Consider the following 14,370-nt stretch of genomic DNA (forward strand, 5'->3'; position numbering starts at 1 on the left):
AAGGCAAGCCTTGCTAGACTCAAGCCTCTTGGGGTCTCACGTGTCTCTTTAAGAAGATACCTAAAAACTTTACCATTACTGGGTTTGCATCCCAAAGGGATTTCTCCCCCTCCAAAAAAAGGGGAAAGACTTGCATGTATGTAGAGTATGTAGCCACTCTTTCTAAGGGGTCAAAGAAGTAGAAATTGAGGAGATGGTCATCAAATGGGGAATGGCTAAACAAACTAGGGCATATGATTATAATGGAATATTATAATATTATAAGAAAGGATAAGCAGGATGGTTTCAGAAAAACCTGGAAAAATACATGAACTGATTCAGAGTAAAATAAGCAGAACAGGAGAAAATGAATCCATTAACAGAAACATTGTAAAGATGATCAGTTGTGAATGACTTAGCTGTAATCAGCAATTCAATGAAAGACTCATGATGAAAAATGCTGCTTTCAAGAGTCAGAACGAATGTTATCTGATATCATTATCTGATATCAGTTGTACAAACCAAAGAATGTTATTTTTCTCTTTTTTTTTTGAGTTTTCTTGTACAAAATGACTAATATGGAAAAGTTTTACGTGAAACCTATATTACATTACTTACCATCTCAAAGAATTTGATAGAATTTTGAACTCAAAACTTAAAAAAAAAAATTTTAGAAATCCTTTTTGCATATAATTGAGGAAAATATTATTTAAAACTAAAAAAAAAAATAAGCTACAGTCAAATTGGCCATCTGAATCTGTGGGGAAGAGTTTCAAACAATGATGAAGTTTGGGCAAATTAATAATAATGCAAGATAAACTCTTGGTCAAGGAATGCCCTGCCTTGTTACTACAGATCAAAAGGGTCAAATGATCTTAAGTTAATGATAAGCTCCATAAATCTATTGTTAGGCGAGACAAAAAACAGAATGTGCCTAAGAAAGACTTACCCAAATAATGACCAAAGAGGAGGCATAGTAAGAAGTTAGTAACATTGAGTTTCCAAACATCAAAATAAAACAAAGTGCAAGAGAGATCTGGGAAAATATAAAGAAACAGAATTAATATACATAAAACAGAATAAACTTAAATTAATATTTCATTAACTAAATTTATGAGTAATATTGGACAGATCTGCATAGGATATCAACACATTTTTGGTTAGAAGTAATAGTTAAAAATCCAAGATCAAATGCTATCTGTGTGAGTTTATCTATAATGATATGTAAACTTTATTTATAAATTCAACTTTAAACTCATTTTAAATTATGTTATACTTTAGCTTAGTGAATTTCAATAACCAAATAACCAAAACAGCTAAAAAGGAAAATTGATAAAGGACTAGCATCTTACAGGGAACTCCATGAAATGAGTATAGCAGCCGGGAGGAGAAAAAAAAGAAAACTAATGGATTCAATTACAGGTGCTCATTTTCTTTTTTGCCTGTGTTTGAGAATCTACTGCGTTCAAGGAATATCAATTCAGCATCCAACCTCATTTATGATTCCAACTTATATTTGGTATGAGTTTAATCTTAGATGAGATTCCATGGGGAAAGCAACAGCTAAAGGAAGAGCTGGTTAAGAGAATGGCAATATATTTAACAAAGCCTTTAGATCTTATAGAAAACATATCCCAGTAATATGGAAGTGAGATCAAAATTGTGAGGAGGGGGAAAAAAAGGAGAGCAGAGATATGTTGTTGGAGATAATACTCAACTGCATCTGGCTTTACATTTTTCAAAATTTATAGGCAATAAAGTTTTCCATTTCCCTCCTCTCCTTAATTACTACTACATCTACTGAGAAGGAAGAAAGTGATGAATAAATCATAGTTACATAATGTATATAAGTTCCTTTGATTGGCCTACTTAAAAAAGCAACCAGTTAATACAACACTGCTTTGAAATAAACATTGTCCGTATTCTGGAATGCTATAAATAATTATTTTATCCCTGGTTTGCTAACATATGTAAGAACAATTACGACTCAATCGTAAGAGTATGCTTTAGCACTAGTATAATTGTATTTTTTAAAAGAAAGCAAAAATTACCATGTGGATGTAAATGATCTTCTTTAATTTACATAAATCAATGTAACCCACAACATACACAGCAAATAATGATGCTATCTGAAATTAAAAAGAAATATATGTAAATGGTTAAGAGCAAAAGAGTGTATATAATTTTTAAAGTATATTTTTTCTACAAAGGTGGTTATCACTGATTTAAAATGGAAAATGTAATATACTGAAATTTCTCTAAGCATGTGTTAGCATCTATAAAACTATTCGGTTTAAAAACTATTTGCTTTAAAAAACGTGACAAGAGGAAAGAGAATTGAAAAGGGGCATGTTTAATAAGCACACGCCCCTGGTGAGCAAAGCAAGATGAAGGCTTGCTCAGCAATCCCGAGCTGGAACAAGTTGCCTCCAAATAAAACCTTGTGGCGGGAGGCCTGTGGAAACCGCCTACCTCCTCTCACACTTGCAGTGACCTTGGGCTGCTCTGCCCGCAGAAGTGCCCTCCGGGCTCAGCCTCCCCCCATTTTCCCAAGCTTTGCAGGTGAATGCCCCCCTTTCTCCACCTCCCCTGACCCCGTTTCCAGTCAGTCCTTTACGCTTCTCAGACTCTACTTGGTGGGCCTTAAGCTGGATGGACTACCCCGCCCCTTGGGCACTGCCAGTTTTTGGTCCAGGAGCTCACTAGAAAGACTCAGGCAACCACAGAGAAAGAGACAGAAAGAGACAGAGACAGAGACACAGAGAGAGACAGAGAATGTGTTGGGGGGGGGGGAAGAAAAGGAAAGTGGGGCCAGGGACCAAGGGTGCCTGCGGATTAAGGGTGACAGTGGAGGCTGACCGGGTGAGGAGGGGGAAGGGGAATTGGGATATGTGGCCTTAGCCTTGTCAGGGGGTGGAGGCTGGAGGAAGGCCGAGCCCCAAGCACAATCAAAGCTGGCCTGCAAATCCATCACAAGATTATATGCACAGGTCTGGGGAGGGCCCAGGCAGCAGATTGCCCAGCACACTGACCATAAGCTGAATACTCCATCCCAGTTTTATACAGGAAGAAAGGTTAAATGACCTGGGCAGGGGGGCAGGGCTAATAAGTAGCCAGGTCAGGGCACAGGCCCCCTACCTTTTATTTTTAATTTAAAACAAAATAGAAAATAGAAAGAAAACAACAACAATAAAGACTCGTGTACAGCAGAACATAAAAGAAGATTCAAAATATATAATAAATTTCCATTTCAAAAAAGCCTATATAAATAATAAGCAATGTATTCGGAAATGCCCATCTTTGCATCCCTGTAGGTTTTATTTTGTTCTGTGTGGTGCACTTTTCACTTTTTTCTTATTTCCCCTTCCTTGCAGCCCATCTCCCCCAATTAGGTTACAGTTAAGCATGGACATATTTATGTTTATATCCATATATACACATATACATATATATATATACATATATATATATCCATATATACACATATACATATATATGTGTATATATATATACATATATATATATGCATTATCTAGCTTTTTACTCCTGCTAAATTTTCTACTTCGACCCTCTGGTTTGCTTGCTGTTATTATTTGACCTCCCTGTCAAGCCTCTAAAACAGGGGTCCTCAAACTCCGGCTCCGAGCCAGATGCAGCAGTTGAGGACGATTATCCCCCTCACCCAGGGTTATGAAGTTTCTTTATTTAAAGGCCCACAAAACAAAGTTTTTGTTTTTACTATAGTCCGCCCTTCCAACAGATTGAGGAACAGTGAACTGGCCCCTTATTTAAAAAGTCTGAGGACCCCTGGTCCAAAAGGATCCTTCTCTTATCCTCTCCTCTCTCTCCCTCCCTCTTTACTCCATCCCCATTATCTACACACTTTATCCCACTCTGATTGACCTACACTTGCTTCTATACCCCACTTTATCCTATTCCTTCCCCCTTATTTCTTTATAGATTTTGAAGGGTGTCACATGTCACTAGGTATAGAAATGTATTGTTCCAGGAAATGTAGTTTCAAAACTACCAGCCCTCCCAGCCCTCTTCTCCATCTAACTTCTCTATGTCACTTCTTGCTCTCACACCTCATTTGGATAACATAATTACTGTTTTTACCTTTTCCTACAGTTTTGCTTTTTAGAGTCACATCATACTTCACTCTACTCCATTATTTCTTTTGACTTCTCAATTACTAACAATTTTAGACATATAGTTTAATTTCCGTGTATAAACCTAAAGGTTTGTCCTTATTTTATCCCTTGAAATTAGTCTTTGATATTGGGCTCTTATCAGATTTTCTATTGAGTTCAAGTTTATCTGCACCAGGTCTACTAACTTCTACTTCTACTAATTTCTAACTACTAACTTCAAATCAAGTATTCTCTGAACTATATAAAAGCACACAATCGGGGTTCACTGGACTCTGGAAAAAAAGCATTAGTCAAGTTAGTGCATTTTATATGCTAATAGTATTTAATCCAAAATGATTTCCTAGGTACGCGCCATGGGCTGACATTTAAATGTACTAGCCGCTACAAAATCTCATCAATAAAACCCATAGTAAAATGAAAGCAATTAGTCAACGCTGGGGAAAAAAGCATATGAATTTAAAAAAAAAAAAGATTTGGCCAGATATTGACAGGCTACTGTCAATGGTAAGTCTATTATTATTGAATCAGATCCCAATATGATGAGCCAATGTGATGGAGCCCCCAATGTAGCAAAACATGCAGATGGTTGTGTGGCCATCTGAGAAACTGTGCAAGGCTTTCAGCAACTCCCAAGTTGTACTTCTCATTCATTCATACTTTTCATGAGAAAAATGCCACTCTTTTTGCCCTGCTCTACAACTACCTCTCAGAGAGGTCAAAAGTCAAAAGGAATCAAAGGACAATGGGGCAGATCAGGGTGGCTGCCGAATATTCCTAATGATGGCTCCTGCCCAAAATCAATTGATTACGATCAGAAAAAGAAGTAAGCCAATCATGTGGTAAGAAGGCGAAACAAAGATTGGACAAAGAGCACAAAAGCCACATTGCCATTCTTGAAAGCTTACAGAAAAGCTGCCTGTTAGGGATGTCCTTCATGGAAGACCAAAGGAAAGGCAGAAAGAAGAAGAACTTCAGGAGGGAAGCTGGGAAGGGGCTGGGAATTCTACTGCTGGAAGATGACCTACACCAGGCCAATGAAAAGATAGTGTATTGACTACTGAAGAATCAAAGTATGATCTGACATTGTTTAGCATCTAGAATCATAAAAAATTTAAATTGTAATTTATGATAATTGAGATGACAAAACCAAATATAGACAATTTGTGATTTTTTTTTTTAAATCTGCATACCTGAGTGAGAAGGACAAACTGAGCAAACTGCCAAGGAAGCATAAAAAAGATGTTTGAAATGCAGAGTGCAATCAAGCTTCCTCGATAAACGTTCGTAGCCCTAGAAAAAATAAAATGAATATGTTTAATTACAAAATTTAAAAATACATCAATCCAGAATCAACTCTCCTGCCCCGCTTCCCCTCTCAAAAAAAACCCAGTGATTTTATTCAGTCACATTTTAAATTGGAAGCATTCATGAAATCTAAACACAATTATGAACTTTGCTGCTGTTGTCCAGTCATTTCAGTTATGTTCAACTTTCATGTACCCATTTAAGGTTTTCTTGGCAGATATCAAATGGTTGGCTATTCCCTTCTCCAGCTCACTTAGTAGATAAGGAAACTGAAGCAAACAGGGTAAATTGACTTGCTCAGGGTCATACAGCTAGAACATGTCGGAGGTCAGATTTGAGCTTAGGAAGACGGCTTTTTGACACCAAGCCTGTCTCTATCCACTGTACCACTTAGCTGCCTATGGTCAAGAACTATCCATTATAATTCCCACTAATATAATAAAAACTAAGATGATTTCATATTTTATTAGATTATCTCAAATATACAAAAGGTCTTATGGTCTTAGAGATGTGGATTCTTCCTTCAAGACCACAACTTATTGATGACACCTGTCCTCTGTTAAATTCTCTGAAGGGGATCAATCCGACATGCTGGAGGGCTTTCGTACTTTCTTCTGACATTGATGAGACCAGTGGACAGGCAGTTCAGCTCTTCTCCCTACTCCTGACAACATGACCAGCCCATTTCCTGATTATATCTGTTCTTCCTCCTTTTTGATTTGCCTCATTAATCATCAAAAGGCTCACATTTATCACACACCTTTTCATTATTCCTTATGAGATATTAATTTTCAGTTCTCTGGGGACTGTTTTGTTTATGCCTCCCAGCTACATAATAGTATGAGTAGAATAATAGTTTTTTGTTTGTTTAGTGAGCCGAGCGATGTTAAGTGACTAGCCCAGAGTTACACAGCTAGTAAGTGTCAAGTGTCTGAGTCTGGATTTGAACTCAAGTCCTCCTGACTATACAGTCAGTGCTCTACACACTGTGCCATCTAGCTGCCCCAGAATAATAGTTTTTTTTTCTTTTTAATGATTCTATATTTCTAGAAGAAGTGTGGAGTCATAAAAGAAACTTGCAAGCTCTTAAAAGCAATTTAGCCCACTTTTCTCTTCCTGTTTAATTGTGGGATCAAATTGTCCACGTGCATCTCTATTTTAAATAAACATACCAATAGATTAAATAGGATGTTCATCTAACTCTACATCATAATCTTGGCAATAAATATTCTTCATCTCCTTGGCTCTTCCTGGGTGAGTAGATAGACCACACTTTTTTGAGCAGTTAGGGATCTCTTCCAGGTGGATGTTTTAGGCTTTGATAAAATCTGTAAAATGCCATCTGCACCTGGGAGAATCTGGAGGACCTCATTAGCCTTCAACTTAGATTCCAGATTGGACCAACTCCATGACAGTGTTGACTACTAGCCTCATTGCTTTATGAATGAAGAGACGCTGACAGCCACCATACAGCCACATGGCAGCTCAAACTCCTTAAATCACCAACTTTAATCCTTCTAGTAAGATGAAAGACAAGCATGACTTGGCCCGCATGCCGCCACTATGCATTTCAGGCCCTGTCATCAGATCTATGGATATAAAACTGGCCTTGCCATACAACTGCAGATGAATTTTCATCTAGGTCTTGTTTTCCCTTAAGTGTGAGCTCCCTAAGAGCAGGATCTCTTTTGCTTTTTCTATTTGTATTTTCTGTATTTATATAATATTTAAGATTTAATGAATTTCATTCATTATCTTTTAAAAAGTTTTGAGTGATTTTGATGTACAGATGTCTATTGGTCAATAAATATTTATTAAGCACTTAATGTGCACCAGGTACTGGTGCTGAGGAAACAAAGAAAGGTAAAACATATAGTCCCTGCCCTCAAGGAACTCATAACATAAAGGGGGGAGGCAATTATGTACAAATAAGTTCTACACAAGATACATCGGAAATAATTGACAGTGGGACAGCACCAGAATTAAGGACTGGAAAAAGGTTCCTGGAGAAAGTGGGATTTTAGATGGCAGATATGTTACTGGAAGAGAACCTTAAAGCAACATTTTGTTGCAAACTATCACAAAAAACCCTCAAGAAACTGCATGTGACAAAAAAAAAAAAAAAAAAGGTATGAGACTCAGTTTCCATCCTCAATTGCAATTTGGATGACAAGGCCGGACATGAATAAATAAAAAAAAAAAGCAATGTGAGGAAACACAGATTCAATGCCACATGAATGAGACAGGACTTCAAAGGACAAAGTGAGAAGCCAAAGAAGAAGCCAAAGAACGGGCGAGGCCTGGAACCTGTGGGAAAGAGATGGGCAGAAAGTGCTCTCCAGGGCTTAGTAACTTCCACTCCCACGACCTTCTGTGTCCCTGCGAGGGTAATCCCCAGCTGCCGAAAATCAAACTCCAACTGTCCATATCTCACTCTCATCGACCTCGATCCCATCCTCTCCCACTGTGAAAGAACCAGCCACTGCCATGTGCTCTCTGCTACATCTACGCCATAATTAACAAACGTCCTCCCCTCATATCACTTCTTCCTTTGCTCCTGCCATGTTCTGAAACTCAAGGGTATGGAGCTTCTCCCTGACCACCTGCATCCCTGTTCGCCATTTCCAGTCTTGGGTGCATGTGCTCAAAGCTTCCGGCTCGATGCCTGGCGTGCAATGCTTCCCATCACCATTTCCAGGCTCCTTACTACTGTCATCATTCACTAATCTCCTTTCCTTGGAGCTTCATGCAGCCCAAGCTTATCAGCCAACCAAAACTTTGGTAGTTATTACCTATAATCCCCTGGACATTCTCTCTCTGTTCTCCCTATGTCCAGTGCCTGGATCAATCATCATCTCCAGCCCAACCCTCAACACCCTTCCAGAGCACTTCAGCATTCATCAAGACAGTACTACTATACCTGATTGACACTACAAGCTATCCTTGAAGAAAGAGGGATGTTCTAGGATAAGAAGGCCACAGGCCAAGGATGGCTTCCAGGAGGAAACAACAGTGGAGGTGTTGGGGCAAAGTCTGGAAAGTCCAAAGTACAGACTAGAGGGGAATGAAGGTCGATCAGCCTGGGTCCCTCCATAAACTAGAGGTCTTGGTGCTTGAAGAGAGCCTGGCATGGCTTTACTTATCACCTTTAAGTATATGATTCCCAAATGTACCTATCTATTCAAGCCTCAACTTTCACTGAGTTTAAGTTCCATGTCACCAATTCCTTCTTTCACATTTCTTCCCAGATGATCTATAGACATATCAAACTCAACATAAACAAAATGAAATTTATTTTCTTTCTCACTAAATCCAGCCCTCCTTCTAATTCCTCTATTTTACTCAAGGTCTAGAATAGTCCTTCTAATCATCCAACAACCCAAAGATACTCCTTTCACTGCCCACAATCATTCAATTGCCATACCTTGCCAATTCTATTCCACTATTTATATCTATATCATTCATTCCCATAGCCAGTACTCTAGTCTAGGCCATCATAACTTCCCATATGAACTACATAATTAAAAAACAAATCATTTTAAAAACTGGTGTTCAAATAGCCAAGTTTCCCTTTGTGAACACATGTTCTACAAAACTGCCAAAGTGATAGTTTTAATGCACAAGCTTGACCATCTCCCTCTGTCCTTCAAGGAGCTTCAATAATTACCTATTAAATTTAGGATAAAAGCACAAAGTCCTTTCTCTGACTTAGCACAAACTGGCTACAGCTCACCTTTCCAGATTTATCTTATATTGCACCACTTCTCTGTGGCAAAATGGGCAACCCGCTGTTGCCAACGTACAAATTCTATCTCCCAGATACTATGCCATGACACAGGCTGTCATTCTTGCTTGAAGTGCTTTCCTTTTCTCACCTCCTCTCTTGCAATTTCCAGATCTCATTAGTCTCATTGTAAAAACCACCTTCTCCATGAGGTCTTTCCTGAAACCCAGAGTGATCAGTCTCATCCCCTTCTACCATCAGTGGTCTACATCGACTTCTCTGTATGGATGCTGTGGCAGCACAGGAAAAAGTCAGCTCCTTGAGGGTATACACTATTGTGTTTTTTTCCCCTCTGTGTCTAGGATCTAACAGAGTCCCAAAAGGTATCTAAGAAATGCTTGATAAATGAATGAATACACATACAAGAATCTGTTTTGTTTCTTCCACAGGCTTAATAAATTAAAGTTTAAATTATCCAATACAAATAATCAAGAATAAATCAACATTACCTGAGAATATGAGTCACAAGCAACATTTGAAGTACAAGGAATGGGTATGAAAAACTTTCACGGAGAGGCGGGGTCCACATCACGCGTGTACACTGAAAATAAAAATGCACTTAGGACCGAGTAGTCAACTTTCTAGATGGTAGTAGTTGCTCAATGAAAATAGCTAATTGTGGATACAAATCAAACAGAAGTGTTATTTATGAATTATTTACATAAGTCACAAAAGAAGATCTTTTACTTTTCTCCCAAACAGCATTACTGAAATTATAAATGATACCAATATATGGTTTTTAAAGTCTCATACAGAATTCTGACATTAAGAATGGAAAGTAAGCTTTTAGCATATGTGCTAAAAATACGAACAACACTCCCCTGCTAGGAAAGCTTTATAGTGAAATTTAAAGTCTTCTCTATGAAACAGCCTTTTAAATGAGGTCTTTTGTTACCTCTTCCCTGACTTGAATTTTAGACTTACCTATCAGTAATTATGGTCTGTGGGAGTGAAGAATAAGGACAAAGGAAATCTACAGGTAATTTTTTAGACCTCATTATAGGTATTAATTTCACCTTCAAGGAAATTGAGTTTATCCGTCAGGCTGCTATGGAAGGAATGAGAACTCCTGAGTTGAAGAATGTCCCCTTTCCCATACCGTCCCAGGGAGCTGGCCTTGGCAATTCTAAAAGGGTAGCAGTGGGCCTGAGAGCCACTAACAAAAAAGACAAAAGGATGGAGAACCTTACCTCCAGCATGTAAGGAAAACAGAGAAAAGTTTGTCTGCAAAACAGAGCTGCAAAGAGTCTGAGATTATTGGGCTTTCTACAGTAAAATAAGTTATCCATGCTCAAAGAGGAAGCTACCCTCTTATTCAGAAGAGAGGGGAAAAGGACGGCATTACATTCTGCAGGCTATTAAGAAAAATGAACCTTTTTCTTTAAAACACAGAAATACTTCAGTGTAAAAACAAAGAAGAAATAGGACCAAGAAAGGGATCTACAGTGCAGAAAAACAAGACCAAAGAGAAAAAGAATCACAGAAATCCTAAAACTCAGTCAGAAGGATGAAGTTCATCCTGAAGAGAAGAGGGATGAGTGCTTGGACTCCAGGGGATGACAAAACAGAGCCATCCACACCTGCCAGCAGGTGAGACTCAGCCAGTGAGGTCAGAGGAAGAGGGGAGTTGTTGTGGCCGGTGTGTTCCCATTAAAGTGGTCACCTCTTGAATTGATGTCAGTAAGAGTGGTCTGCCATCTCTCAGGGACATGTATTGAGGATGTGTGTAAAAAGAGCCCCCACAACTCGCTTTAGCAGGACTACCTTTAGTGATCCACAAAAGACAATATTACCCAAAGGGATCTTAGAAGTCCTGTCCAGAATTAGTCATGGGTAAGAATCCACAAAAATTGGGGCCAGAGACAGCAGCAAGCAAAGGCAAAGACTTCAGAAGAAGGTGTGGAAACTAAACAACAGCTGGTTAAAATGATGGTTTCTAAGAATTCATTTTCGATTCTAGAGAACAACCTAAAATACAGGTATGGCAGGCTCTTGGCCAAAGATGGAATGTACCTAACAAGGGATTCTAAGCCAAAAAGGGAATGCTGAATTATTTTTTTTTTAAGATGGAATAGAATAGTACCTAAAAACCATACAAGCAGCTTTAATTTGAATTTCTACCAAATTTTCTCAAGTTTATTATTAAAGGGATGGTTATTAAACATCTAGAAAAGAAAGTTAGGATCACAAAACACCTACCGGGCTTCATTATATAATTATATATAAAATTATATAATTTCCTTTTTGACAGTTATTAGATAAGAAGGCAATGCTCCATACATACATATAAACATAATCTGCACATATACATACATATATCCATATATGTATGTATGGAGTATAGAAATACACATGTACACACATAGAGAGAGAGATTTATCTATCTTTATCTTCATAACTATGCTGTCTACGTGCCCTTTGTGGGTCACAAGGTAGTGAGGAGCACCCAGCCCTGGTGAGGCTTGGGAGGCTCTTTATCACACACACACCATCAGGGATGGCAGACGATTCTTACTGACATCAGTTCAAGCAATGACCGTCCCTCTTTTTATCTCTGACCTCACTGGCTGAGTCTCACCTGCTGGCAGGTGTGCATGACTCCATGTCATCATCCCCTGAAATCCAAGCACTCACCCCCCTTCTCTTTGGGATGAAACTCATCCTTCTGAATGAGCTCCAGGATTTCTGTGATACTTTTTCTTTGTGGGCTTGTCTTTCTGTCTTTCTAGATCCAATTTCTTCTTTTCTTTCTTTTTTTTTTTTTTGAAGCCTTTCTATGTTTTAACAAAAAGTTTCATTAACAACCTAGATATAATCTCTGCCTTTATTTATAGTCATATACATCTCTATATGTATACATGTATATACATATACAAATATATCTCTGTCTCTCTCTCTCTCTTTTAGAAACTTAGCCAAGAATTTGACAAAATCCTTAGCCTCTGATACTGTTTTAAAGACAAGATAGAGACTTGTGAGGTGGGACATTCCCAATTAAGTAGAGGATTTTAAAATTGACTGAATGGCCAGGTCCAGAGTGCACATTAATGATTTTGCATAAGCTAGGAAAAAGAAGTGACCCGAGGATCTGTTCTAGGCATTCAACAGTTATCAATAACTTAGATAAAATGCACAAATGACATTTCATACATTTTCAGACAACACAAAGCTACAAAGGCTGATTGACAAGCTAGATGACAAAAAACCAAAGGATTTTGATAGGTTAGAAGACTGAGGGAATCAAAGAAAATGGATCTCATAGTGATAATAGTACAGTCTTCTACTTGGGTTCAAAATCATCAACTTCACAACTATAAGAGAGGGGATGTGAGATTAGACAACAATTCATCTGGAAAAGATATCAAAATAATTAACACTGGGTTATGGAGGCTAAAAACACTATTGCAATCTGAGGAGAGAAGTGGTGAACAGGAGGAAAGAAATGGGACTGTACTCTGTCAGCTGACATTTGAACTCTCAATGCCACATTTGAGGAGAAATACTAATCATTTGGAAAAATGTCCAAAGGAAAGTACTCAGGATAGTGAAGGGGCTGCAGAGAGCACATCAGCTCTGGCTGAGAGAGCTAGAGATGTTCAGTTTAGGGAAGGAAAAAAGACAAAGGAGAAGAAAGGAAGAAATGCACCTTCAGGACTTTGATGGGCCGTCATGAAGTTGACTGATTCGACTTCTTCAGCTTAGTCACTGAAGTGCTGAGTTAGAGAAGCTGAAATGAAGCCGACTGTGGAAAAATTTCTCCTGATGAGAATCATCCATATTTGTCCTAAGCTCTCTTGAGGGTTAGTGGGCTTTGCTCACCAAAGGTTTTGAAACAAAAAGTACTATCTTTTTCACTACTTATTAAGTACATAAGATTGGAAGTTTAGTAAATTTAGTAAAAAGTGAACTAGGTGGCTTCTGATAAAATCACTTCCAAATACAAGATTCTATGAGTCTTTAATAGGGAAGCTAACAAACATCCAACTGACTTACTCAAACTTCACTCAGCCATCCCAAAGAGTAATGCTAATAAGTCATGAAATACACAGAAGTTGAAAGAATGGAAAAAACAACTTGAAGAAGATTTAACCTAAATAATCAAGTACTGATCTCCCTTAAATCTGAAAATTGACATACAATTTCAATTAAAACTGGCCCTCCCCAAAGTCCTCTGACACCTCACCGTAGCCTGAAGGTGATTAGAGATCCTCAAAGGGCAGTAAGGAGCAGCTCTGGCAGGCTCCACTCTGCCTGCAAGGCTCTCCGTCACAGATAAAGCCTGATTTCTGAGGACCAGGTTACAACCAGAGAGGCTCATTTTCAAAAGATTGGACACTTGGTGAGGAAAGTTTGGCCATAGCAATTCATGAAACAATGAATACTACCAAACAGTCCTCGCTCCTTGGTGGCTCCATTCCCCTACTGCAGCCAATGACAAGAATGACAAAGAATACCTAGAATTACAGTTTTTAGGATGTCTAAAACCATTAACTAAGCCATTGGTTCTATAAATGTGAGGTCTTTGTCCAGTGATATATTATGAGACTATAAGACTTCTCAACCTGGAGTCCTTGTACTTACTTTTCAAAATAGTTAATAGTTGTATTTCAATCTAACTGGCTTCCTTCATGATTTTATGTATATTATATTTTACGCTTTTAAAAATATTCTGAAAGGGGTCCAAAAGTCTTACTAGAACACCCATGACTGTGATGCAAAAAAAGTTTAAGAACCTTAGTATAGGAGTGAATTATATCACTCTTGATTTTCTTTCTATAAATGAAACCTAAAGAGATAAACAAGTTTGCAGATAAATGGAAAACTGGCTCCCAAGATACTCTTAGAAAGATAAATAAGGAGATTAAAGAAATTGGTTGATCATGTAGTCAAATGTAGTCAAGAAATAAGATTTAGTGGTACATTTGGTGAGCTTGCATTGTGATACTCATGATAAATATTTGCAAAATGACCACCATGAAAATAATTTTGATTTATGTACCATTTGTTGAAGAAAGGGGGAGAAAAAGACCCTCCAAATTCCTCAAATAGTGGGCAATTTAATTACAAAAGATGGAACTGGGGGGAAATGAAGAAAAATATTGCGAGAGTAAGAAGAGAAATCAAAAGACATGAAGCCATAGAAGCCCC

General features: G+C 38.1%; 1 protein-coding gene across 1 annotated transcript in view; it reads right to left on the reverse strand.

Annotated features, from left to right (window-relative positions):
• DPY19L1 (dpy-19 like C-mannosyltransferase 1) overlaps positions 1 to 14,370 on the reverse strand; it is a 109,109-nt gene that overhangs the window by 29,906 nt on the left and 64,833 nt on the right. Inside the window, exons 8-11 of the mRNA XM_051979435.1 lie at positions 9,672 to 9,763; positions 5,324 to 5,423; positions 2,031 to 2,108; positions 929 to 1,015 (exon numbers count right to left, since the gene is read on the reverse strand). Of these exons, the coding sequence (XP_051835395.1) occupies positions 929 to 1,015; positions 2,031 to 2,108; positions 5,324 to 5,423; positions 9,672 to 9,763 (357 nt within the window). The remainder of the gene's footprint in view (positions 1 to 928; positions 1,016 to 2,030; positions 2,109 to 5,323; positions 5,424 to 9,671; positions 9,764 to 14,370) is intronic.

This window comes from Antechinus flavipes, chromosome 1 (genome assembly GCF_016432865.1).
Source record: "Antechinus flavipes isolate AdamAnt ecotype Samford, QLD, Australia chromosome 1, AdamAnt_v2, whole genome shotgun sequence".
NCBI lineage: Eukaryota > Metazoa > Chordata > Mammalia > Dasyuromorphia > Dasyuridae > Antechinus > Antechinus flavipes.